The sequence below is a fragment of the Prinia subflava genome, chromosome 24 (assembly GCF_021018805.1).
Source record: "Prinia subflava isolate CZ2003 ecotype Zambia chromosome 24, Cam_Psub_1.2, whole genome shotgun sequence".
NCBI lineage: Eukaryota > Metazoa > Chordata > Aves > Passeriformes > Cisticolidae > Prinia > Prinia subflava.
The window spans coordinates 1,867,999-1,895,336 of record NC_086270.1 but is presented as its reverse complement, the minus strand read 5'-3'; the positions used below and the strand labels follow the sequence as shown (position 1 = coordinate 1,895,336).

General features: G+C 51.3%; 2 protein-coding genes across 2 annotated transcripts; one reads left to right on the top strand and one right to left on the bottom strand.

The window, feature by feature from the left end:
• Window positions 1–4,522: 4,522 nt before the first annotated feature.
• MARCKSL1 (MARCKS like 1) lies at window positions 4,523–6,593 on the top strand. The gene is made up of 2 exons (XM_063418832.1): window positions 4,523–4,680; window positions 5,258–6,593. The coding sequence occupies exons 1-2, from the start codon at window positions 4,618–4,620 to the stop codon at window positions 5,813–5,815; spliced, it is 621 nt and encodes a 206-aa protein (XP_063274902.1). The 5' UTR covers window positions 4,523–4,617; the 3' UTR covers window positions 5,816–6,593.
• Window positions 6,594–10,472: 3,879 nt separating this feature from the next.
• HDAC1 (histone deacetylase 1) lies at window positions 10,473–27,306 on the bottom strand. The gene is made up of 14 exons (XM_063418938.1): window positions 27,173–27,306; window positions 23,435–23,547; window positions 22,879–22,996; window positions 20,609–20,683; window positions 18,202–18,340; window positions 17,638–17,779; window positions 16,235–16,327; window positions 14,873–14,981; window positions 14,647–14,787; window positions 13,590–13,698; window positions 13,370–13,500; window positions 11,777–11,923; window positions 10,912–10,984; window positions 10,473–10,611 (listed from the first exon to the last, which is right to left on the bottom strand). Exons 1-14 carry the CDS (start codon window positions 27,219–27,221, stop codon window positions 10,584–10,586), a joined length of 1,467 nt encoding a protein of 488 aa, XP_063275008.1. The 5' UTR covers window positions 27,222–27,306; the 3' UTR covers window positions 10,473–10,583.
• Window positions 27,307–27,338: the final 32 nt, after the last annotated feature.

Sequence of the window (27,338 nt, the reverse complement as noted above, 5' to 3'; positions counted from 1 at the left end):
CTGGGAAAGGCCCAGGGCTGGGACTGATCCCACGGGATGATCCCACAGGAGGGGAGAAGCCGGCCCAGAAATAGCAAGTGCAGTTGCAGAAGGCGCCGGTTGCCATGGGATCTTCACAACCCAAAATGACGGGGCTCTGGCAAACACAAGAAGGGGCCCTTTCATGTGTTTCTAGGGGAAGTCAGCTCCTCTCCACAGCCTCCCGGGCTGGAGCCTTGCCCAGGGCAGGAAGGATTTGGGGACGCTGCTGCTGGGCCCTGCCACGTTCCCAGGAGAGCCTCGCTTGGCCCTGGAGGCCTCTCCCAGGTGCTCTTCAGAGGTGCCTCGGTACCACGGGCTGTGCCCAGGCTCTGCTCGGCAAAGGGGGGAGATTCCCTGCTCCTCCTGCTGGGCCTGGCTCCCTCAGGGATCCCCCGGCGTGGAGGATTTGGGAGCTGAGGATGCTCGGGTGCCTTCACCCTGAATCCCACGGGGTGTGCACCCAGAGCACCCCCAGGGCAGGCCCGTGTCCTGGGAGGGACAAACTGCAGCAGCCCCCAGACCCTACAGGGGCAGACCCCACAGGGGCAGCCCCCAGACCCCTCAGGGGCAGCCCCCAGACCCTACAGGGGCAGAACCCTCAGGGGCAGCCCCCAGACCCTACAAGGGCAGCCCCCAGACTCTACAAGGGCAGCCCCCAGACTCTACAAGGGCAGCCCCCAGACCCCTCAGGGGCAGCCCCCAGACCCTACAGGGGCAGCCCCCAGACCCTAAAGCAGCTCGGGGCTGTCCCTAAGGGCTGTCCCCGTCACTGCAGTGGTGGCAGAAGCCTCCACCATCCATCCAGCCCAACCCCTCACTCTCCCCGCTGGAATTCTCTCCCCGGAGAGATCTAATTAGTTAATTCCCTCGCTATTTATAAATCAATGTGGAAATCCCTCTGTTTTGATTCCCAGCTCTGTTGGTCGCCCTGGCTGGGCCCCTTTAACTCGGGATAAAATCCCGGAGAGGATGAGCCGGGCCCATCAATAAATAATTGCCTTAATTCCTCATTAAGGGCCGGGGGGACGCAGGGCAGGACCAGGGGCTGGGGCCGGTCCCTCCTGCCCCTCTCCAGCCCGCTGGTGCCGGGGCTGAGCTCCCCGCTCTGCCCTGCAGCCTCCCAGCGCTTAACACCCAATAAATTAATAATCAGCCGCAGTTTAAGTAGGTCTGGAAAGTGGAAAACAACATCCGCAAGGATCTGGCGGGCAGGAGCGGCGCAGATTTGTCTGCCCTGTCCATCTGCTGGAGGAGCAGGCAGAGCGTAATCTGCGGGGATCCTGCGGGTTCCTCCCCCTCCCGCAGCTCCCGGTGGGAGCGAAAGGCGGGGATGGGATCCAGCCGTGCTGGAATTCACCAAATCCCGCTCTGTGCCCTTCTCCACCCGTGCCCAGCCACGCACGGAGGAGGGAAAAGGTGGAAAAAGCGGCGGGGGACAGGCACGGGTCACCCCAGGGAGCTGCAGGGCTCGGGGGGAGCGGATCCACGGCGGGATGGAGCAGGGATGGAGCAGGGAGGGAGCAGGGATAGAGTAGGGAAGGAGCAGGGAAGGAGCAGGGATGGAGCAGGGAAGGAGCAGGGATGGAGCAGGGAGGGAGCAGGGATGGAGCAGGGAAGGAGCAGGGATGGAGCAGGGATGGAGCAGGGAAGGAGCAGGGATGGAGCAGGGATGGAGCAGGGAAGGAGCAGGGATGGAGCAGGGAAGGAGCAGGGAAGGAGCAGGGATGGAGCAGGGATGGAGCAGGGATGGAGCAGGGAAGGAGCAGGGAAGGAGCAGGGATGGAGAAGGGAAGGAGCAGGGATGGAGCAGGGATGGAGAAGGGAAGGAGCAGGGATGGAGCAGGGATGGAGAAGGGAAGGAGCAGGGATGGAGCAGGGATGGAGCAGGGATGGAGCAGGGAAGGAGCAGGGATGGAGAAGGGAAGGAGCGGGGATGGAGCAGGGAAGGAGCAGGGAAGGAGCAGGGAAGGAGCAGGGATGGAGAAGGGAAGGAGCAGGGATGGAGCAGGGATGGAGAAGGGAAGGACAGAGATCCCTCCCCTGTGCCCTGGGAGAGGAGGCACAGCCGGGATCCGCGGATATTTTATAACCAGCGCTGCAGAAAAGCCGGGATGGGAGGGACGGGGATTCCTGGGAGATGAAAGGTGCTGGGAAAAGCCTGTCCAGGGGGCCTGGGGTGGCAGGGGGCTGTCACTGTCACCCCCCGGCGCAGCTTTGCCGTATTCCAGTTTGCCCTTTGCACGTCCTGGTGCTCCAGGAGAGGGGAGAGCAGCGGGATGAAGCTCCCTGTGCCCTCTGGAAAAGGATTGGAGTCCCCAGTCTGACCCCAGCCCCAACCCCAGCCCCACAAATCCCCTGGAATCCAAGGAAACGCCTCCCCACAAGTGCCCGTTCCACAGGGGACACATGGGGTGTCCCCAACCCAAGAGCCAGAGCCCCCCAGGAGCGGGGATGGTCCAGGGGGGACGAGCTGCTGGAGCCACTCCCGTCTGTGGGATAAAAACACCCTGTGGCTTTGGGATGGGAGATGGGAACGTCCCTGGAGGGAGACGGGAGGGGATGGGATGGGATAATGGGATGGGATGGGATGGGATGGGATGGGATGGGATGGGATGGGATGGGATGGGATGGGATGGGATGGGATGGGATGGGATGGGGTGGGATAATGGCATGGCATGGCATGGCATGGGATAATGGCATGGCATGGGATAATGGGATGGCATGGCATGGGATAATGGGATGGCATGGGATAATGGGATGGCATGGCATGGCACAAGGGCTCAAGGCCTGTTTGCATTCCCGACGAGAAGAGCCAGGATGAAACGACCTCCAGCAGAAAAGCTGCAAACCCCTCCTGGAAGATGGGAAGAGAAGTGTGGATTTGACGTGGATATTTCCCAAGCCTGAACGGCTGCAGGGACACCGGGAAGGGCTCCCCAGCCGGGAATTTCCTCCCCAGCTGGGATCAGCAGCCTGGAGCTGGGATTGGGAGCAAACACCGAGTGTCCATAACCCCGCACTCCCTCGGACTCTGGGTCCTCCCTGGCTGTGCTGTTTTCCAGCCGGGAATGCCCTGCCCAGCTCCCGGGGCTGCTCCGGCCCTCCCGGCCAAGCCGGCAGCCGTCCAAGGGCTTTTTATCAACTGGCACCCAAAAGTCAATCAGGAAGATGCCGCCTGTTTTAATTAACAGCAATTTCGCTCCAGCGGGGGTGAGCTGATGTGCCAGGGGGAGGGAGAGGAGGCCGGAGACAAAACATGACCTTGTTGGTGCGGCACACACAGCGGGACATTGTTTTCCCCTCCGAGTCTGGCCTTGGGTGCTGCGGGGCTGGGTGGCACAGTTCGTGCTGGGGACAGGGGGTGCTGCCACCCCCGGGGGCTCTGGGAGGAGGTGGGAGCCTGAAAAAGCTCCAGGGATCAGGATAGGGCGCTTGGGATTTGTCCTCCAGGAATGTGGGAGGCGTGGGGTGGCACAGAGGGGTCTGGGTTTGGGGAGCCCCCGGTGGAATCCAGGGGGTGAGACCCCCCGGCGCTGCAGGGAGGCTGCAACCCCGCAGCTCAGCCCCGTTTCCCTTCCTCCTCGGGGTGTTCCTCCTCGGGGTGTTCCTCCTCGGGGTGCTCCTCCTCGGGGTGTTCCTCCTCTTTCCACTTCTAGGAAATCAGAAGAATCCACTTTTCCCAGAAGTGGAAAGAAGATGAACACCCCGAGGGGAAAACCCTCCCTGTGCTGTGCCAGGGAGCTCAGTGAGGTGGGGAGCAGGGGAGTGACACCTGTGACACAGCGGGACCTGACCCACAGCAGGACCCGTCCCCACAGCAGCTCCTGTCCCCACAGGACACCCCAGGGGTGACGGGGCTGGGATGAGCAGGACCCTGGAATGAGCAAAACCCCGGGGTGAGACACCCTGGAGTGAGCAGGACTATGGGGTGACAGCACCACAGGGTGACAGCACCACAGGGTGACAGCACCATGGGGTGACAGCACCATGGGGTGACAGCACTACGGGGGGACAGGACTACCGGGGGACATAGCTGAGGCCACCTGCACCAGGACAGTCCTCGGGGGGTCAGGACAGGCCCAAATGGCACCGTGGACCCTCCCAGGGGTGACGGGGGTGGGGTGAGCAGCACCCCAAGAGGGACAGGGCTGGGGGCACAGGGGGGGTTGGTGATGGGGGCTGAGGCCCCCAGGGGTTCTGGGGCGGGGGGCGCAGCACCCTAAGGGTGTCAGGAACGGCTGAGCAGCACCCCGGAGTGATGGGGCTGGAGGCAGAGACACCCCAAATCTGTCGGGGATGGAGCCAGCAGCACCCCGGGGTGACCCCACTGCCGTGAGACCCCACCCAGGGAAGGGGGTGTCCCCCCACCCAACCCCACCTCGGGGGCGCACAGGCGGGGAGGGGGCTCGGCCGCCGCCAGAACCCCCCGGTTCCCGGGCGGGGCGGTGGCTCCACCGCGCTCCCCCCGCCCCCGGGGCGGGCTCGGCACCGTCCCGCCCCCGCCCCTCGCCTTATCAGCGGCCGGCGGGGGGCTCGCCCCACTCCCGCCCAGCGCAGCCGCCGCGGCGGGGCCGGCACCTCCCCAAGGGCCGCACCATGGGCAGCCAGGGCTCCAAGGCGGCGGGCGGCGACCCCGACACCGCCAAGGCCAACGGGCAGGTGGGTACCGGGGGGCTCGGGGGGCTCCGTGCGCCCCGCCGGGGCGGGCGGCGGCGCGGACAAAGGCGCGGCGGGGAGGGCGCGGTGATGGAGCCTGGGGGACCCTTCCTGCCCCGGTGGGGGCTTCTCCTGCCCGGCCGGTACAGGGGGATGCGGCACCGCCCGCGCCGCGCCTCGGGCTTCCCCCGGCACCGGGCGGGTCCCGTCCGCCGCCGCGCCCCGGTACCGGGAGTGGAGCGCGGGCGCCTCCCGCTGGTAGCGCGCTGCCCCCCCACACACCGAGAGTGTCCCCCCCGTGAGACCCTCACCCAGCCCGCAGCACCCCCTGCTCTTCACCCAGCCCGCAGCACCCCCTGTTCTGGGCTCCGCACCCCTGGGTGCCCTCCTTGCCCCGCTCTGTGCCCGGGGCTCCCCGTTTCCACCGCCTTCTCCCCGGCGCGGTACCCCCTCCCCCGGTATTCACTCCCCCGGTATTCACCCCCCCGGTGCTCGGTGCCCCCCGTGGGGGGCTGGGAACCCTTTTTGGGTGTTTTTTGGGGAGGGGGCTCGGGCCGTGCCTAACGCGCTCCCCCCGCAGGAGAACGGCCATGTGATCTACAACGGGGACATGACGCCCAAGGCGGGGGTCGAGGCCGCCCCCCAGAACGGGAACGGCTCCGCGGAGCCCCCCAAGGAGGAGAGCGAGGCCCCGGAGGGCGCCGCGGACACCATCGAGCCCGCCCCGGCCCCCGCCGACGGCGGCGAGCCCAAAAGCGAAGGAGCCGCCGCCCCTAAGGACGCCCCCAAGAAGAAGAAGAAGTTCTCGTTCAAGAAATCCTTCAAGCTGAGCGGCATCTCCTTCCGCAAGGGCAAGAAGGAAGGCGGGGACTCCTCCGGCTCCTCGCCCACCGAGGAGCAGGGCCAGAGCCCCCCGGGGGGGCTGCAGCCCTCGGCGCCCCCCGAGGAGGAGGAGGAGGAGGAGCAGGGCAGCGCCGCGGAGGGCGGCGAGCCCAAGGATGGAGGAGAAGCCGCGGGGAGGGAGGAGGAGGAGGAGGAGAAGCAGCAGCAGCAGGGAGGGGACAACCACGGGGACACGGCCAAAGCCGAGGAGCCCTCGAAAGGCGCGGAACCCACGACGGAGCAGAAGGAGGAGTGAAGGGAGAGCGCTCGGGTTCACCGGGGACTCTCACGCCGCCCTCGGTCCCTCCCCGCCCAGCCCGGATCGCCACGGACTCGCCCGCACCGCCCCGGCCCCCCTAGGACCGCCACGGCCCCGCACCCCCGGCCCCGCAGGGATTTCTCTCTCCGGCCCCCGCTCCTGGTAGGAAAAACAACAATTAAAAAATAAAAAAAAAAAGCTGGTTTGGATTCCCGTCACCGCCGCCACTTTGGAGTAGTTTGAGCTGAATTCCTTGGGAAAAAAAAATAACAAAAACAACAAGAAAAACAACTGGGGAGGAAGATTTGTCCCGGACACCACTGGAGTTTTACAGTTTGTGAGAACACAGATCCCAAATCCTGCTCTGGATCTCTCCAGGCTGTCCCTGCTCCTCCCACTCCCACTGACTGTTCAATGGAATTTTTAATTTTTTTTCAATTTTTTTTTTTGTCTCTTTATTTCTCAGTTTACATTCCTGGTTCTGACTTTTCATTTCGAGTATTTTCGTGCTTTTTATATAGAAATGGATGGTTTAAAAAAGCTAATCTGGTTAGTTTTTTATAATGTCTTCTATTGGCTTAAAACCATAAAGCTTGTAAGTGCGCTGTGTTTAATTCTGCTTTAAGGGATCATTTTAGGGTGTGGGGTGGACAGAGGGGGCCCTGCCAGCTGTAAAATGTGAAGCCAACCTTGTTTTCTTTTATTTTGTTTTTTCCTCTGTAAATAATTTTTTAATGGCCAAAAAAAAGAAAAAAAAAAAAAAAAAAAAAACCCCACTGGATTTGCATTTTTCTAACTTGCAAAAAAAAAAAAAGGGAAAAAAAAATCAGAATAACAACAAACCCAACCGAACAAAAGCTGGAACATTGGAAAGGAATAAATGGTGACCCCTTGAGGGGAGAGCTCGAGTTCTTCTTGTCCCGGGGGCGGCACTCGCTGATTTCCCGGCAGCTGCCGCGGTTAATCAGCGCCGCCGTTAATTGAGCGGCGGCAGATGCGGAGCCCCGGCCACAAAAGGACTTTCCCAGCCCGGGTCGCTGCTCAGCTGCCGCCTCCGGACCTGTTCTCCTCCACATCCTGCTTTATTTTAAATTTTTCCCGTTTTTTTTTACTCAGGATGAGGCGAAATTCCCCATTTGAAGCTTGGTTTATTTTTAAAATTTTTTTTTTAGATTTTTTTTTAATTTATTTTTTATTTTAAAATTTTTTTTTCCAGGATTTTACTCAGAATGAGGCAAAATTCCCCATTTGAAGCTTGGTTTATTTATTTATTTACATATATATATATATATATTTTTTTTTTTTCCGGGATTTTTCTCAGAATGAGGCAAAATTCCCATTTGGAGCTTGGTTTATTTTTTTTTTTTTTTCCTCCGGGATTTTACTCAGGATGAGGCGAAATTTCCCATTTGAAGCTTGGTTAATTTAATTATATTTAATTTTTTTTTTTTTTTTTTGTCTGGGATTTTACTCAGGATGAGGCAAAATTTCCCATTTGAAGCATGGTTAATTTAATTTTTATTATTATTATAATTATTTTCCTGGGATTTTACTCAGGATGAGGCAAAATTCCCCATTTGAAGCTTGATTTATTTAATTTTTTTTTTTTTTTGGTCCGTTTTGGTTTTTTTTTTGGTGGTTTTTTTTTTTTTTTTTTTGGTTTTTTGGGGGTTTTTTTGCCTTTTTCTTTTTTATTTTTCTTTTAGAGCGGGATTAGCTCCTCGGGGCTGAAAGGAGCACAAAAGGCGAGGGCTGGCAGCGAAGATTTCCCGAACAAAGGGGACAGGAGGCGACAATGGAGCCTCTGTCCCCGCTCCTGTCACCTGCACAGGAGCTGCTCCTCCCCGCCAGCTTTTCCAGAGAAAATCCCGGAATTTCTCCTCCATTTCACTCCCTTGCTCTTCCCATTATTTTTTTTCCCTGCTCTGGAGAAGAGCTAAAAAATTAAATTAAAATAAAAATAAACCCCAAACCATTGTTTGCCCCAACAGGCGCCACCCTGGCAAGGAGCAGCCTTGAGGTAGGTGGGAATTATCCCGAAATTCCAGGTTTTCTGTGAGAAATCCAAAATCAGGGATGTGCTTCCCAAAGGGATTTGTTTCCTTGAGCAGAGGGGTGGAATAAATTGATTTTTCCACCCATTTTTGAATAAAAATTGGGATTTGGGAGCAGCCGGCAGAGCCTGGCAGCCATTTTAGGAATGCTGGGGAAGGGAAGGGAAAAAGGGAATTCAGCAGTGATTCCATCCAAATTCCGGGGGTTTTGGTCAAAAAGGGGTGGATTTAATGATGGAGCATCAAGCTCACAGAAATCTGCTTTTTTTTTGACCCAAAAAGGAGAAAATTTGGGGTTTTGTGGCCATTTCAGGTGTGAACAGCGCTCAGCTCCACAATGGAGCTGCTCCTAATGAAATTCAGGAATTTTCATCCTCCTGGATTCTGGATAAAACCAGCAAATTCTGGATAAAAACCAGGAAATTCTGGACAGAACCAGGAAATTCTGGATAAAAACCAGGAAATTCTGGATAAAAACCAGGAAATTCTGGATAAAAACCAGGAAATTCTGGATAGAACCAATAAATTCTGGACAAAAACCAGCAAATTCTGGACAGAACCAGCAAATTCTGGACAGAACCAGCAAATTCTGGATAAAAACCAGCAAATTCTGGATAAATTCAGTTGAGCCCAAGGATGAATTAAATTAATTCCATCCCTTCCCATCAGTTCATTATTCCAACCACAAAAAGCAGGAGCAGGGATGGGAACCCTGCTGGAATTTTGGGATAAAATCACCCCAGGTGAGCAAAAAAAACCCAAAATTCCCAAATCCATCAGGTTTTGAGTTCTTTTTTCCACACAGAGGGAGAATCTCGAGGCTGGTTTGTAAAAACACTTGGGAAAAAGGCAAAAATTACAAAATTTACCAAGGAAATTCCCATTTACAAAAGAGATTCAAGCAGGTTTTGAGGTGTAGGATAAATAAATTAATGAAATATTTTGGTGGGTGGGATTAAATTGACATTCCTGAAAGAAGAAGGGAATTAATTAATGCTTTATTTTTCTTTCTAAATCCCAATTCCACCTCTAATTATTTTGTTGGGATCTCCATTAGACCCAAGCTCTGAAAATTAATTAATTGAGTAATAAGCAGGCGCACACCAACCATAGAAATGGAGCAGTTTTATTACAAAGGTTCTGAAAATTCAAAATAAACGCATCTTTAAAAAACCACAATAGATTTTCCCCTCCCACCCCTCCCAGCGTTCCCCAGACACAAAGTTACACTGATTTCTCTCTTTTGCTTCACATAAAAACACTGAAAATCAGAGTGAAAACCTCACTCAGACCCCAAAAAGAGACTAAAAAAAAAAAACTCCACGGTGAGGAGAAAACAAAAAAAAAAAGGGGGTGGGAGAGGGAAAAAGGAGGAGTTAAAAAAATAAACCCTTTGAAAAAGAACCTGTGTGAAGTTTTAGCAGCATTTATTGGAGTTGGAACCCTCAGCAGAGCCTCTGGAATTCCAGAGGGATCCCCCTGAGGAAAGGAGAGCAGCGAGTGGGAACTGCCTGGAAAAATAAAAATAATTAAAAACCAAAAATAATCCGAATTTCTTCCCCCTCTAAAGTTTTTTTTTTCCCTCCAAAAAAAGCTCAAAAGGAGAGGGAAAAAGGTCACAAAGGAGTTGTGGGGGTGAGGAGCTCAGAGCCCCATCTGCTGTTCCCTCAGGAGGGCAGCAGCATAAAAAAGTTGGGATTTATTGGCCTTGGGAGGGAAATTGAATTGGAAAACTTGGTTTAAAATTAAGGAAAAAATCGGTTTTTTAGGGATACACATGAAGGAAAGGTGTCAGCCGGGCTCTGGGCTGGATTGGAGGGGATTTGTGGGGTTTTTGCATTGAAGAATTCCCTCCCCACACAGAGAGGGGAATAAAAACCCCTAAAAAATCCCAAATCCCTTCCCTTCCCTCCCTTGAGGTGCATCCAACACTGCCACATTCCCCGGATCCAGGAGATCCTGGAAAACTGAACCACCCCCCTAAGGGTGATTTTAATTTTACATTTTCCACATCTGGGCTCTGGGGCTGATTCACTTTTAAAAAATAAAAATAATTTTTTTTTTTAAAAAAAAGGATTTTTCAGATTTTTTTTTCAGCTGCTTCACCTCTTTCCCCAAGTTTGCTGCAGGGAGGAGCCAACTCTGTTCAAGAACTGCACAATTTTGACCCTGAGAAGTGGCACCAGCTCGCAGGTTTTTTTTTTTTTTTGTATTTTTGTTTTTTTTTGTGGTGGTGGAATCCAGCTGAAAACCACCAAGGTCTCGTTTGGGAATTCTCCCGTTCAAAACAACACCAGAAAAATCGAGGAAAACCAAGAATTCATGGCCATCTTTCCACCTAACCTGAAATGCAGACACTACTTCTACTTAAATTATTCTTTTCCAAGGTTATTTCAGAGGAGAGGGTGGAGGGGAGGGAGGGATTTTTGTGTTTTTTTAGAGCCATTTTTGTGTTTTAGAGCCATTTTTGTGTTTTTTTAGAGGAGGGGCAGTGGAAGGCAAAGAGTGAAACTCCCCTGGTCACCAAAATCCTCAGCAGAATCCTCCCCTGCCTGCTCCCTGTGGAGTGCAGCAAGGAATAATTTACAGTTCTCCAGTCATTTGTACAATTATATAGAAATATATACAGAAAACATATATAAAATAGAAATCCTGTGGGGAGGAGGCAAGCCAGGAGTTAAACCTACACAACACCAGGCAGCTGCAGCCACTCAGGTGGATTTTGTCTCTTCCTTCACCCTGGGGAAGCAAAAAAAAAAAGAGGATTTGGCTTAAATCAAGGATTTGGGGTTGGATCTAACAGCAAGGCTTAAAAACGTTGTTTATCTGGTTTATTTTCTGCTGAAGTTTGTTATATTGCTGAAGGAAAGAGCAGTGGTTTGGTTTTTCAGCCCTCTCAACACCTGCAAACTCCTTCCAATGAGGAACCTGTGAAAAGCCACCCAAAATGCCACCCAAAAGTGCCACCCAAAAGTGCCACCAAATTGTCACAGCAGCCCCTCAACCCTCCCAAACCCCCTGGGCAGGAGCCAGGCTCACCCTTTGGGCTGCTCTGCTGCTGCTGTTGCTGCTGCTGCTTTTTCCTCTTTTGCTTTTTCCTCTTCCTTCTCATCTGGGGAAAAAAAAAAAATAAATAAAATGTGAGGCACTGGAGGAGGAAAGGAGAATTCCAGGCAGAATTCCAGGCAGAATTCCAGCAGAATTGCAGCAGAATTGCAGCAGAATTCCAGCAGAATTGCAGCAGAATTCCAGCAGAATTCCAGCCAGAATTGCAGAAGAATTCCAGCAGAATTCCAGCAGAATTCCAGCAGAATTCCAGCAGAATTGCAGCAGAATTGCAGCAGAATTGCAGCAGAATTCCAGCCAGAATTCCAGGCAGAATTCCAGCAGAATTCCAGCAGAATTCCGGCAGAATTCCAGCAGAATTCCAGCAGAATTCCGGCAGAATTCCGGCAGAATTCCGGCAGAATTGCAGCAGAATTCCAGCAGAATTCCAGCCAGAATTCCAGGAGAATTCCAGCAGAATTCCAGCAGAATTGCAGCAGAATTCCAGCAGAATTCCAGCCAGAATTCCAGGAGAATTCCAGCAGAATTCCAGCAGAATTCCAGCAGAATTCCAGCCAGAATTCCAGGCAGAATTCCGGCAGAATTCCGGCAGAATTCCGGCAGAATTCCGGCAGAATTCCGGCAGAATTGCGGCAGAATTCCGGCAGAATTGCGGCAGAATTCCAGCCAGAATTCCAGGCAGAATTGCAGCAGAATTCCAGGAGAATTCCAGCAGAATTCCAGCAGAATTCCAGCAGAATTCCGGCAGAATTCCAGCAGAATTCCAGCAGAATTCCAGCAGAATTCCAGCAGAATTCCTTCCAGCAGAATTGCAGGAGGTGCCAGCTCTGCTGCTCACCTTTCTTCTCCTCCTCCTCCTTCTCCTCCTCTGCCTTCACACGTTTGGCTTTCTTGAAGCTGGCGACGTTTTTGCGCCCGCCCTCGCCCTCGTCCTCGGAGTCGGAGAATTCCTCGTCGCAGGAAATTCTCTTGTTGGAATTCCTGACTGGGAGGGGACAGCACAGAGCCTGCCTGAGCAGATTTCCCACCCCAGGAGGTTCCCCAGCGTTAATTCCCCCAGTGGAGCTCACATAAAGCAGGATTAGGCCATGATAAAAACACTTTTTTTTTTGGTATGTGCCGAATCTTTGAATTGATCCCAACTGCTCCAGGATCACATGGACAGCCTGGATTAGGCACAGGGGGGATGTCTAGACCTGCCAGCAGGTTTAGAACCAACCAAATCTGTCTGCCAGATCCCAAGCTGGATAGGAAACTCCATTTTCCACTGCTGGGATCACACCCAGGGCTGTGCTGAGGGTTCTGTCCCAGCACTCGGCAGCTGCTGGAATTCTCCCTTTAAATCCAAAGTTTTTCCTGGTATGGAAATCACCTGGCAGGAGAGATCCTGCAGTGCTTCAAAACTCCAGCAGGGAGGTGGGAATGGGTTCAGATCAGAGGGGTTAAAACAGGAGAGAAAACCCTGGGACAGAGCTGAGGTGAAGCTCCAGCCCCTCCCCGGGGTTTTGGGGCTCCACAAATCTCCAGCCCAAGGGTTTGACTCTGGATAAAACCCTGGGACAGAGCTGAGGTGAAGCTCCAGCCTCTCCCCGGGGTTTTTGGGGGCTCCACAAAGCTCCAGCCCAAGGGTTTGACTCTGGATATCCCCACAAACCAAGGGGGGCTAAACCCTGGAGCCAGAACTGGATCCAAACATTTTTGAACTGATCCCTTTCCTAACTGCTCCAGGATCACATGGACAGCCTGGATTAGGCACAGGGGGGATGTCTAGACCTGCCAGCAGGTTTAGAACCAACCAAATCTGTCTGCCAGATCTCAAACTGGATAGGAAACTCCATTTTCCACTGCTGGGGTCACACCCAGGGCTGTGCTGAGGGTTCTGTCCCAGCACTCAGCAGCTGCTGGAATTCTCCCTTTAAATCCAAAGTTTTTCCTGGTATGGAAATCACCTGGCAGGAGAGATCCTGCACTACAAAACTCCAGCAGGGAGGTGGGAATGGGTTCAAATCAGAGGGGTTAAAACAGGAGAGAAAACCCTGGGACAGAGCTGAGGTGAAGCTCCAGCCCCTCCCCGGGGTTTTGGGGCTCCACAAAGCTCCAACCCAAGGGTTTGACTCTGGATAAAACCCTGGGACAGAGCTGAGGTGAAGCTCCAGCCCCTCCTCGGGGTTTTGGGGCTCCACAAAGCTCCAGCCCAAGGATTTGACTCTGGATAAAACCCTGGGACAGAGCTGAGGTGAAGCTCCAGCCCCTCCTCGGGGTTTTTTGGGGCTCCACAAAGCTCCAGCCCAAGGGTTTGACTCTGGATATCCCCACAAACCAAGGGGGGATAAACCCTGGAGCCAGAATCAGATCATCCCCCTCATGAACAGCTCACAGATCCTGCTCAGCTCTGGGCTTTTCCCAGCACGGTTCAATTCCCAGCACCTACTGGAAATGCGTTTTTCAGGGTCGTCCTCCTCCTCATCCCCACTGTCCTCCTGCACAGCGTCCTCAGGGATGGGCTGCATCTGCACCCCGGGGGCGTGGGGCAGCATCCTCAGGTTCTCAAAGAGCCGCTGCCTAAAGCCAGCCAGGGAAGGACACGTTGTCACCAGGGGCCACCCGAGGCCACCAGCCCCCCTGAAGGGTCGGTTCCCCCCTGCACTCACTTGATTTTCTCCAGGTATTCGTTGGTGTTCTGGTTGGTCATGTTGGAGGGGCTGATGTGGAGCTTGAAGTCTGGCCCAAAGTACTCGAAGTAGTCGTTGTATGGAAGTTCTGGGGGATAATTAATGGTAATTAACACTGAATTATCAGCAGGAGAAGCTCCAGCGCTTAATGGATCCAAAAGAGCTCATGCAGAGGGAACAGAGCCCCAGCAGCAGCGTTTCCCTGAGCTCCCAGGGGTGTCATTGCTCCCAGGGCCTGCTCCAGGGGGTGTCACTGTCCCCAGGGCCTGTCCCAGGGCTCCCAGGGCCCGTCCCAGGGCTCCAGGGGGTGTCACTGTCCCCAGGGCCCGTTCCAGGGGGTGTCACTGTCCCCCAGGGCCTGTCCCAGGGCTCCAGGGGCTGTCACTGTCCCCCAGGGCCCGTCCCAGGGGGTGTCACTGCTCCCAGGGCCTGTCCCAGGGGGTGTCACTGTCCCCAGGGCCTGCTCCAGGGGCTGTCACTGTCCCCAGGGCCTGTCCCAGGGCTGCAGGGGCTGTCACTGTCCCCAGGGCTCCAGGGGCTGTCACTGTCCCCAGGGCCTGTCCCAGGGCTGCAGGGGCTGTCACTGTCCCCAGGGCCCATCCCAGGGCTGCAGGGGCTGTCACTGTCCCCCAGGGCCCGTTCCAGGGGGTGTCACTGTCCCCAGGGCCTGTCCCCAGGGCTCCAGGGGCTGTCACTGTCCCCCAGGGCCCGTTCCAGGGGTTGTCACTGTCCCCCAGGGCCTGTCCCAGGGGGTGTCACTGTCCCCCAGGGCCTGTCCCAGGGGGTGTCACTGTCCCCCAGAGCTCCAGGGGGGTGTCACTGTCCCCCAGGGCCTGTCCCCAGGGCTCCAGGGGGGTGTCACTGTCCCCCAGAGCTCCAGGGGGGTGTCACTGTCCCCCAGGGCCTGTCCCCCAGAGCTCCAGGGGGGTGTCACTGTCCCCCAGGGCCTGTCCCAGGGGGTGTCACTGTCCCCCAGGGCTCCAGGGGGGTGTCACTGTCCCCCAGGGCCTGTCCCCAGGGCTGCAGGGGGGGTTACCATTGGGGATCTCGGTGTCCAGGGCCACGGCAGTCTCGTAGGTCCAGCACCGCGCCACGTTGCGGATCGTGTACCCCCCTCCTCCCAGCATCAGCATGGGCAGGTTGAAGCTCTTGACAAACTCCACACACTTGGCGTGGCCTACAAAGCCAAAAATCCCCTCAGAGTCACCCACAAATCCCCAATTTCCGTGGGCTCTGCCGTGCCCCAGGCAGCCCAGCCGTACCTTTGATGGTGAGGTTGAAGCAGCCCAGCCTGTCCCCGCTCAGGGAGTCGGAGCCGCACTGCAGCACCACGGCGCTGGGCTGGAACGTCTCCATCACCTTGGAGATCACCTGGGTGACAAAGGAATTGTCACCACTGCCCACGGGCCACTGTCACTGTCACCACTGCCCACGGGCCACTGTCACTGTCACCACTGCCCATGGGCCACTGTCAGTGTCACCAGTCCCTGTCCACGGGCCACTGTCAGTGTCACCACCCCCTGCCCACGGGCCACTGTCAGTGTCACCACCCCCTGCCCACGGGTCACTGTCAGTGTCACCACCCCCTGTCCACGGGCCACTGTCATTGTCACCACCCCCTGCCCATGGGCCACTGTCAGTGTCACCACCCCCTGTCCAGGCCACTGTCATTGTCACCACCCCCTGTCCACAGGCCACTGTCAGTGTCACCACTGCCCCTGGGCCACTGTCAGTGTCACCACTGCCCCTGGGCCACTGTCAGTGTCACCAGCCCCTGTCCTGCCCGCTGTCAGTGTCACCAGCCCCTGTCCTGCCCGCTGTCACAGCAGCACAGGGACAGCCAGGCCCCTGAGGCCACCCCGGGGCTCTCACAGCTCTCACACCCTGCAGCTCCCGCACAGACCCCGACTGGGGAACAGAGCCCTTGGTGATGCTGGCACGGAAAAAACTCAATAAAATAAAATAAAATAAAACTCAATAAAACTGAATAAAACTCAGTAAAACTCAATAAAACAAAACTCAATAAAATAAAAAAATAAAACTCAATAAAACTCAATAAAACAAAACTCAATAAAAAATAAAATAAAATAAAACTCAATAAAACTGAATAAAACTCAGTAAAACTCAATAAAACAAAACTCAATAAAATAAAAAAATAAAACTGAATAAAACGGAATAAAACGGAATAAAACTCAATAAAACTCAATAAAATAAAATAAAATAAAATAAAACTAAATAAAACTAAATAAAACGGAATAAAACTCAATAAAATAAAACTCAATAAAATAAAACTCAATAAAACTCATAAAAAATAAAATAAAATTAAATTAAAATAAAACTCAATAAAATAAAACTCAATAAAATAAAATAAAATAAAATAAAATAATAAAATAAAATAAAAATTAAAATAAAATAAAATAAAATAAAATAAAATAAAATAAAATAAAATAAAATAAAATAAAATAAAATAAAATAAAATAAAATAAAATAAAATAAAATAAAATAAAATAAAATAAAATAAAATAAAATAAAATAAAATAAAATAAAATAAAATAAAACAAAACAAACTAAAAGGACAGGCTGGAGGACAGAGTGCTGGCCCCCGGGCAGGGCAGGGCACTCACGGGTTTGAAGATGGCCTCGTAGGACTCGTCGTCGATGCCGTCGCGCAGGGGGTAATTCACAGCGTAATACTTCCCCTTGCCCGCCCCGATGTCCTGCGGGACACAGAGAGAGCTCAGCACCGACCCAAACCTGCTCCAGCCTGGAAACCACGCCTGGATCCCACAGCAATCCCGGCCACAGCAAAGAGTTAATGAGATTAATGCTGTCACACAGAGAGCTCAGCACCGACCCAAACCCTGCTCCAGCCTGGGAACCACGCCTGGACCCCACAGCAATCCCGGCCACAGCAAAGAGTTCATGAGATTAATGCTGTCACACAGAGAGAGCTCAGCACCAGCCCAACCCTGCTCCAGCCTGGGAACCAGGCCTGCATCCCACAGGAACCCCGGCCACAGCAAAGAGTTAATGATGTTAATGGTGTTAAATATTAACGAGTTACTGCGGGGATGCACAGCAGCGCTGGGCTGGCCGGAGCAGTCACCCAATCTATTGAGTCACTGAGTTTAAAATAAAAATAAAATACTTCCTTTAAAATAAAAATACTTACTTTAAAATAAAAATAAAATACTTACTTTAAAATAAAAATACTTCAAAATAAAAATAAAATACTTCCTTTAAAATAAAAATAAAATACTTACTTTAAAATAAAAATAAAATACTTCCTTTAAAATAAAAATACTTACTTTAAAATAAAAATAAAATACTTCCTTTAAAATAAAAATAAAATACTTACTTTAAAATAAAAATAAAATACTTTAAAATAAAAATACTTACTTTAAAATAAAAATAAAATACTTACTTGAAAATAAAAATACTTACTTGAAAATAAAAATAAAATACTTACTTGAAAATAAAAATACTTACTTGAAAATAAAAATAAAATACTTACTTTAAAATAAAAATAAAATATTCTACTCTGAAATAATATATATTTTAATATTTCTTTTATCACTCTAACACCCAAGTGCTTCATTTATTTTCCTTCACCAAGGTCTTGGCAGGGCTGGAAAAATACAAATCCCGAGTAAAAGATGAGAGGATTTAAATCAAAAAAACTCCCCACAGTTCCTGTAAAAATAAAATAAGCAAAGAACCTTTCACCCCTGAGAACAGAGGTGACCCTGGGAGTGACCCAGGACTGAGTCACTGCCAGGAAACGCATAAAACAAAAAATCTGAAACAATAAAAATCCACTCCCTCAGAAAGCTTCACCCCCGTTTGTGTCACCAGGTTGGGGTGACCAAAATCTCATTTTTTGTGAGCAGAACCCCACCAGAGACACTGAGAGCAAAGATTTGGGTTTGATAAATGATCAGGGAGCCTGCCAACCACACCTCTGAGCAGGGAGAGCCAGGAAAGCTGGAAAAAAACCCAAATTTTGTGGGAATTTGGTGGTTCTCACCCTCAGGTCCCCAGTTCCTGGGAAATATTCTCCGTATTTGTGGAAGGACACGGTCATGACCCTGTCTGTGGTGTAAAAAGCCTCCTCCACCCCATCCCCGTGGTGGATGTCGATGTCAATGTACAGCACCCGCTGGTGGTACCTGGAAAAAAATCAGAATATTGCATTTATTCCGAGGAAAAACTGCCTGCAGAGCAGGGGGAACTGGGAGCAGAGCATGGAATTGGGGCCAGGATTTACAGGGGAAGGGACAGAAAATAAAGTGACTTTTGCTGCTGAGTTTGTTTCAGATTCAGCCAATAAAGTGCATTTTTAGGCACATTTTTATGCCCTCCCTCAGTGAGCTTTGCCTGGAGCCAGGAGCTGTCACACAACCATGGGTGGGTGACAGAGGGGAGGGACAAAGAACAGCAGCAAAAAAGTAAAATCTAAAAATCCTCACGTTGGGAAAGAAGGGGAGCAGAGGCCAAAAAAATCACCTCTGCTGAGGGAAAAAAAAATAAAAAGGGAATAAAATAAAAACGCAGAGGAGGAAGCAGTGAGGAGGAGAGGTGCTGGCCGTACTTGAGGAGCTCCAGGATGGCCAGCACGATGTCGTTGACGTAGCAGAATCCAGAAGCTTCTGATTTTTTGGCGTGGTGGAGGCCTCCTGCCCAGTTCACTGCGATGTCTGTCTGCTGCTTGTTGAGCTTCACGGCGCTGGCTGGGGGAGGAGAGCACAGGGAGGAGAAATCAGGAGGGAAAAGCTCTGAGACAGAGCTTGGAGTGAAAATCCAGCCCCTCCCCGGGGTTTTTTTGGGAGAGGAGAGCACAGAGAGGAGAAATCAGGAGAGAAAAGCTCTGAGACAGAGCTTGGAGTGAAAATCCAGCCCCTTCCCAGGGTTTTTTTGGGAGAGGAGAGCACAGGGAGGAGAAATCAGGAGGGAAAAGCTCTGAGACAGAGTTTGAGGTGAAGCTCCAGCCCCTCCCCGGGGTTTTTTTGGGGGAGGAGAGCACAGAGGGGAGAAATCAGGAGGGAAAAGCTCTGAGACAGAGCCTGGGGTGAAGCTCCAGCCCCTCCCTGGAGGTTTTTGGGTGAGGAGAGCACAGAGAGGAGAAAAGAGGAGAAATCAGGAGGGAAAAGCTCTGAGACAGAGCCTGAGGTGAAAATCCAGTCCCTCCCTAAAAAATCCAGCCCTTCCCCGGGGTTTTTTGGGAGAGGAGAGCACAGAGAGGAGAAATCAGGAGGGAGAAGCCCTGAGACAGAGCTTGAGGTGAAAATCCAGTCCCTCCCCAAAAAATCCAGTCCCTCCTCGGAGTTTTGTAGGGAAGGAGACCACAGAGAGGAGAAATCAGGAGGGAAAAGTCTGAAGCAGAGCTTGAGGTGAAGCTCCAGCCCCTCTCCAGGGTTTTTTTTTGGGAAAGGAGAGCACAGGGAGGAGAAATCAGGAGGGAAAAGCTCTGAGACAGAGCTTGGAGTGAAAATCCAGCCCCTCCCTGGGGTTTGTTGGGCAAGGAGAGCACAGAGAGGAGAAATCAGGAGGGAAAAGCTCTGAGACAGAGCCTGAGGTGAAAATCCAAGCCCTCCCTGGAGTTTTTGGGGGAGGAGAGCACAGAGAGGAGAAATCAGGAGGGAGAAGCCCTGAGACAGAGTTTGAGGTGAAGCTCCAGCCCCTCCCCAAAAAATCCAGTCCCTCCCCGGGGTTTTTTAGGGGAGGACAGCACAGAGAGGAGAAATCGGGAGGGAAAAGCCCTGAGACAGAGCTTGGGGTGAAAATCCAGCCCCTCCCCAAAAAATCCAGCCCCTCCCTGGGGGGTTTTTGGGGGAGGAGAGCACAGAGAGGAGAAATCAGAGGGAAAAGCCCTGAGACAGAGCTTGAAGTGAAAATCCAGTCCCTCCCCAGAGTTTTTTGGGGGAGGAGAGCACAGAGGGGATAAATCAGGAGGGAAAAGCTCTGAGACAGAGCTTGGGGTGAAGCTCCAGCCCTTCCCCGGGGTTTTTTGGGGGAGGAGATCACAGAGAGGAGAAATCAGGAGGGAAAAGCTCTGAGGCAGAGCCTGGGGTGAAGCTCCAGCCCCTCCCTGGGGTTTTTGGGGGCTTCACAAAGTTCTGCTCGAGGGTTTGATTCTGGATGTCCCCACAAGGCAAAGGGAAATGGGAATTGCTCCTCATCCCTTCCCACTTTTGCCTCAGAGCAGAAAAACCCCCACAGAGCAGTCCCAGCACCCAGCTGGGCTCACGTTGGAGGCAGTCAGGATTTCTCAGAGCCCTGAACAAATCCAGTTTTTATGTGAGATATATTCAGGTCATGGAGTGAAAATGCATCCAGGCAAAGCTGTTTCCTCCCCCAGCCCCTTCCTTCAACTTTCTGCACGTTCTGGAACCTCCCAGAATCCAAATAAATGATAAATCCTGTGGAATTCTGCAGCCCTGGGAGCAGAGAGAGCACAGGGCTGCTTCAGAAGCTGCTGCAGTCAGTGCAGGGCTGAAATACAGGAAACACAGACTGGAGGGGATTGTGGCAGCCACAAAGCTCTCAGGCTGTGCTTTTCTGTGAATTGTGAGAAAACAAAAAGCATTTCAGTGCTGCAGCTCTCAGACCTTTCAGTTTCTGCTTTGCCTCATGCCCAGAGTTGGTGGTTTTTTAAAAAGCAGCAAAGTCACCCCTGGTCTTTCCTTTCCAGGCTGTGCCTGCCCAAAGTGAGACTTTTACAAGTTTTATTTGAATGTAAAGCTCAGGTTGATTTTTTTTTTTAATTCAACCAGGGTGTTTTTTTTAATTCTGTTGTGGTTTAGTTTTAACTCTGTCACTGGTGATGTTCCAGAGCCACTCACACCTTCAGTGAGGTAACCTAAATTAGTGATCAGCAAATGGAAAGGGATTTAACGGAGAAGCTTGGAGAAATCTGGATTTAATTATTAAATCAAGAGGTTCACAGAGACAGAACTACATAAAACACAACAAAAAATACACAGGATTTGTGATCTTACCAACAGAGCCTCCAGCAGAGAGCTGACAGAACTCAAAGAGCCCATCAAACACAGGGCAGTCCTCCCCAACATTAACTGGAAGAGAATGGAAAAGAACCATTAAAACAGAAATAAAATCCAAACCTTTGAAAAGTGGCAGAGGTGTTAAACAAAACGCTGTGATCAAGTGATAAAATGGAAATGTGTGGCTGACACTCTGCACACGCCTTTAACTTCAAACCACACAGTTCTGGGTTCTCAGCACAACTGCAGTTTTAGCCTCGATACATTTTTACTGTAATTAATTCCACTATTAAAAATAGTTGCTCATTACAAGAAATTAAACTTCAGGCCCTTTTGATTTACTCTGCCCAAGCCTGGCATGCAAAAAAAAAATGGGATTAGGGATTGCTCATTGCCTTTCCAGCAGGTTTTGTTGAAGAAAAGCTCTGTCCTCTGCACGTTTAATTTTCATATTTGGGTTTTTTCAAAAATAAAACACTGAGCAACAGAGAGAGCAGAGTGTTCACGAGCTGTGGCTGCTCCAGGGGTAAACAGGTCAGTTTGGGTAAAAAATGCACTTTGCTGGATGTCATTTGGTGGATTAAGGAATATCATGGGCTGGGGGAGGCTTTCAGTGTGTATTAATCAGGAACCTGGTGCAGAAAGATCTGTCCCCTTCAGCTCACAGGGGTTTCCAAGAGTGAAATGTTGTTTAAATGAAGCTGGAGCTCTTCCCACTGGTTGTCTGGACTTGTTAGAAATCTATTTTGGCAAAAAACTCCATCAGCTCGGAGTGGCTGAGACACCAAATCCAGGGATTTGTACATTGGAGAGGTTGGAATCACACATCAGCTTTCAATTAACCCACAAAATCAGCAAATATTAATGAGTATCTCAAACCTGCCTCATTTTCTGCCACTGCCCTGAAAATCCTTCAGATTTGGGGTGGAATTGAGGAGTTGGGGCTTTTTAATTTGCTGGTTTAGAAGCCCCAACTCTTCTGGCTGAAGATGAGCATTACCACAAACCCCACACAGCTCAGAAACAGAGCAGGAAGGGAATTTAGGCAACAAGAAAAACCCCAAAATCCAACCAGGCCAAAGGATTTCCCTCAGCTCCTTTACCCTGAGAGATGGACTGGAGAGGTTGGAATCACACATCAGCTCACAATTAACCCACAAATTCATCAAATATTAATGAGTATTCAAACCTGCCTCATTTTCTGCCACTGCCCTGAAAATCCTTCAGATTTGGGGTGGAATGGAGGAGTTGGGTTTTTTTAATTTGCTGTTTTAAAAGCCCCACAATTAACCCACAAAATTATCAAATGTTAATGAGTATCTCATTTCCTCATTTTCTCATTACCTCATTTCCTGCCACTGCCCCAGAAATCCTTCAGATTTGGGGTGGAATTGAGGAGTTGGGTTTTTTTTTAATTTGCTGTTTTAAAAGCCCCACAATTAACCCACAAAATTATCAAATGTTAATGAGTATCTCATTACCTCATTTCCTGCCACTGCCCCAGAAATCCTTCAGATTTGGGGTGGAATTGAGGAGTTGGGGCTTTTTAATTTGCTGTTTTAAAAGCCCCAACTCTGAAGATGAGCATTACCACAAACCCCACACAGCTCAGAAACGGAGCAGGAAGGGAATTTAGACAACAAGAAAAACCCCAAAATCCAACCAGGCCAAAGGATTTCCCTCAGCTCAGCCTGAGAGATGGATTGGAGAGGTTGGAATCACACATCAGCTCAAAATTAACCCACAAATTCATCAAATATTAATGAGTATTCCAACCTGCCTCATTTTCTGCCACTGCCCTGAAAACCCTTCAGATTTGGGGTGGAATGGAGGAGTTGTTTTTTTTTTTAATTTGCTGTTTTAAAAGCCCCACAATTAACCCACAAAATTATCAAATGTTAATGAGTATCTAATTTCCTCATTTTCTCATTACCTCATTTCCTGCCACTGCCCCAGAAATCCTTCAGATTTGGGGTGGAATTGAGGAGTTGGGGCTTTTTAATTTGCTGTTTTAGAAGCCCCAACTCTGAAGATGAGCATTACCACAAACCCCACACAGCTCAGAAACGGAGCAGGAAGGGAATTTAGGCAACAAAAAAACCCCAAAATCCAACCAGGCCAAAGGATTTCCCTCAGCTCCTTTACCCTGAGAGAGGGACCTGCTTTAAAACGCTTTATTCACCAAGAAAAAGAAATCAAAATCCAAATGAGGATAACGAAAACTGCCAGAAGTTTCTCCCAGCTCCTGAATTTCCAGGCTCACTCACATCTCTGCATCTGCTTGCTGTACTCTGACATGTTGTCGGGGCGGATGGAGCGCAGGAATTTGATGTAGTCGTCGCTGTGGTACTTGGTCATCTCCTCGGCGTTGGCCTTGTGAGGGCGCTGCAGGGACAGTGACACAGCAAGGGTTGATCTGGGATTCATCCCAGCCCTAATTCCCATTTCCAGACCCAGATTTACCCCCAGGAACTGTGAGAAGTATCAAACCAGCAGCGTTAAATAGGAAAAAATGAATTGGAAAGGCAGGGATGGCACTGCTTTTATGCAGACAGGGAAATAAATTTAATTTCAAGGATAAAAACCAGTTTTCCAGGCTCTCTGAAGCACAGAAACCCTCACTTCAACACTGAGAAGAAACCTGAAATACATCAACACAACTGACTCGGGTTTATTCCTTTCCTCTCAGAGAAAAGCTCCACAACCAAAGCCTGAAAACCAGAAATACATCAACACAACTGACTGGGGTTTATTCCTTTCCTCTCAGAGAAAAGCTCCATAATCAAAGCCTGAATCATAAATTCTGAGCAGCCCCACACTCACATAGATCTCCATCTTCCTGTAGAGCCCATAGTTGAGCAGCAGGTTGTGGGTCATGCGGATTCTGTGGGGTTTCATGGGGTGTCCTTGGCCATAATAATAATTCCCAACGTCCCCTGGAAGCAGAAAGGAGTTTATCATCAATTTATCATCAATTTATCATCAATTTACCATCAATTTACCATCAATTTATCATCAATTCCTGCCCAGGAGATCAGCTCCCCTGGGATTTATTTCTCTCCCACCCTCCTGGTACAGGATTCAGGGCTCATCCTCAAGGAAGGCAGAAGTTTGGGAGCTGACACGGGGAATTTGGAGTGGAAGGTGCTGCCCTTGGGAAGGGGCTGGCATTGGATCCTTGGTGTGGATCCTCTTCCAACCCAAACCACCCCACGGCTCTGTTGGTACAGAGGAAGAACCCCCAGGATTTTTGGGCTGGAGGAGCTCTGGGCTTCTCAAGGTTGATATTCCCTGAGATTCTCCTCGGGGTTGCTGTTCCCAGAGGTAATGAGGTTTTCAGGCTTCTCTTTGCCCTGGGTGTTTCACACCAGAGCCAGAGCAGCCAGGCTGAGTCCCCAGTTTGTGTTTCCAGGGTTGTTTATTCTTCATTATCTCAGTTCTGTCCCAGCTCTGCAGGGCGTCCCCAGCAGAGCAGGACACGGGGGGGACTGGGCGGCTCAGAGAGCCCCACACCTTATGTACAGTACCCCTGACCCAACCACTGTCCACAATGAACTTTTTATTTACAAAATTGTACCAATGCCTACTCCCTATGCTAACATGGCATTTCTACTCTAAACCAATCTCTAAAATCCAACTCAGCAGAAAATGGGGGACGAGAGCAAGAACAAGGAGCACGGGGGCCACTCCCCAATTCCTCCATCTTGTCTCTTCAGCCCCATATACTGAGAATCCCAAATTCTCCATTTACATTCTATGATAAACTAAATACTGCTTATTTTGAATTCTCCCAGCTTGTGATTGTTCACACACTGTGGGCATTCACTGCCATGGCAGGGATCAGAGGCAGTGCCCTCCTGGGCTCTGTGTGAGGCTGCCTGAGCCCCTTGGACAGACCCCAGACCCCCTGCCCGGTCTCCAAACCCTCCAGGGTGGGCAGAGGAATGTCCTGGACTCCCACATGGGCTGAGGGGCAGGAATATCCTTTGGTACAGAGGAAGAACCCCCAAGATTTTTGGGGTGGAGGAGCTGAGGGGCAGGAATGTCCCCCGGGATTCAGGGAGTGCTGGGAGCAGGATCCCCAGGGAGTTAATCCCGGCTCAGACAGTGACTCAGCCCAGGAGCACCCAGCTCTGCCTCACTCCTGTTTACCCAGGGGGAACTCTGAACTCAGCAAACACCGCCCTGCTCTGACAGCTCCACCTCTTTTTATTCCTTGAAATCCTCCCGAGGATCCCCAGGCCTTTCCAGGCACCTCTCAGGGATCGTTCTGTGGGACCAGGGGGACAAAGTCACCTCCCCACATGGATTTTCTCCCCCAAACTGAGCTCGCACCTCGCTGCTCACTGAGGTTTTCATTCCACCTCCCTTCCCAGCGGGACTCATTTCCCTGAAATTCACTGGAATTTCACTTTCAGATTTCTGCCTCCTGCCTGCTTTGGCTGCAGGGAGCTGGAATCTCTCCCGAGCTCTCATTTTCCTGGGAAACCAGACCAAGTTGTTCCTGGGGTTGAACAACTCCGGATCCTTTTGGGAAGCGGCAGACCCGATCCGGTCTGGCCGGTGACTCAGAGGGGAGAATAATTAATATTTCATCAGCACTCTGCACCTTCAGCAGAAGCAGTTTTTCCTCCTGTGCACATGGATCTATTTTCAGGCAGGAAAAGGAGATGCCAGAGGTGTAAATCCCACATCCAGGCGAGTCTGCTGCTGGAATTTACCTGTCTGTGGAGCTCTAGGGGAAATGTTCTTTCAGTAAATAGAATTCTTTTCAGGTCATTACATTTTTTTTCACTGAAAAGATTTCCATTTCCTGAAATTTTGGAAACCCATGTTGGTGTTTTCCCCATCCTGACAGTTTTAGGGATTATTTTACTGTCTCTAACTCAAGCTTTGGGGAGCTCAGAGGAGATGTTTGAGGCTCTGCCTAGAAAATATAAGCACAGAACTCCTTGAAGGTTTTTAAAAAGTCACCATCAGCTGTCCAGGGAGTGCCCTGGGCCAACCCTGAGCTCCTGTTCCCTGTGCTGAGCACATCCCGTGGATCCAGGATGAGCTCAGCTGCTCCTGGACGTCAGAGCAGATTAAGGAGTGTGAACTTAGCAGGCTCTGCTGGGGTTAAACAAATCCCTCCACGGGGAGCTCTGAAGGGAGAAATTCCATCCAAACCTTTCCACGGCCCCTCAGGATTCCAGAAAGGACCCAATTCCTTCATCCCATGAAATTCAGGGAATTCCCACATCAGGTTGGGCTGTTTCAACCTCCCAGCGTGGGAAATAAAAGGTTCAAATAAAGAAATTATTTCTTTCCCCTCAGCAAAAGCAGCTTTTTACCTTTCAGCTGTGGATGTTCAAGAGCTGCTCAGAAAAGAAAAGTGAAAAAGAAAATTTAAAAAAGGCCCTAAAACCTCACCACAGAGCGTGGAACCCAAATTTGTGAAATTCCTGTGCAGCAAAGACCTGCAGGGCAGCAGCATTTCAAACAAAACAACTGCTTATTTCATATTTCAGATATAATTAAGTGCCTTTAAAATTGTAACCCAGCAGTGCTGAAAACCTCACATTTGAGGAAAAAAATTCACGTTTTTAGAGGGAAAAAACCCCCTCAGTATTGGATTTAGAAGAGCCTCCTGCATTGAGAACATCCTTTGAGAGGGGAAAAGTAGCAAGAACAATTTTTATTTGATTTCAGGCTAAAAACCATGATGGGACAGAGAATTGCACAACGCCTCTCATACAAGGTGAGCACAGAAAAACGAGCCAGGGCACCAAGGCAGCCCCCAGAAGGGAAAGGCAGAGGGGCAGGACTGGGATTTACCCCACAGGACACCCATGAGGGATTTGGGATCTGTTCCTTCCCTGCTCCCCCAAAAGGAGCCACTCCAAAATCCACAGCCCACAAGTGAAGGATGCTCCTGCACAGCAGCTCCGTGCACACAGCCACGCAGCCAGCCCGGCTCCCAGAGCCTTTTTTTGTTCCTTCCTGGCACCAAAACGCTGTCCTAGGAGTGACTTTTCCTCCTCAGAGCCCCAGCACCAGCATCCAGAGCCTGATCCCAGCACCCCGGGCTTTCCCAGCCTTTCCCATCTCCCAAATCCCCAGATCTCCAAACTTCCCCATCCCACTCCACCCCCCTGATCCTCCCTCACCTTTTCCCTTCCCCTTTCCAGTGCCAAGCCCCCCACACGCTTCCCATGCCCCTCAAGCCCATTAAAACCCCACATAATCCTTGACCCGCACGCCCTGATTGTCCATCAGTGCCCCCAGTGATCCCCCACAACCTTTAAACCTTTAAACCCCCCCACCTCCAGTGATCCCCCATTCCCAAGCTCTCATCCCGTCCCCAGCACCCCCATCCTCCCTCAGTGACCCCCACAGACAACCCTAAGCCCCTCAGTGACCCCTCACCCCCAATAATCTCCATTCCCCCCATTCTCCCCTCGCCCCTCACCCCCTCCCCTCAACCCCGCCTCCTCTGTCCCCGATGCCCCCGATGCCCCCCACTCCTCCCCACCCCTGGACGGCTCCCCCGCGGCCCCACGGGCGCCCGCAGCCCCTCACCATCGTAGTAGTAGCAGACTTTGCGCTTCGTCCCCTGCGTCAGCGCCATTTTCCTGCCTCCCCTCAGAGCGCCCGACCCGCCGCCGCGCCGCGCAACCAACCCTGCCCGCCCCGGGCCCGTGGCCCCGCCTCCCGCGCCGTTCTGCCCAATCGCAGCTCTCCGTTC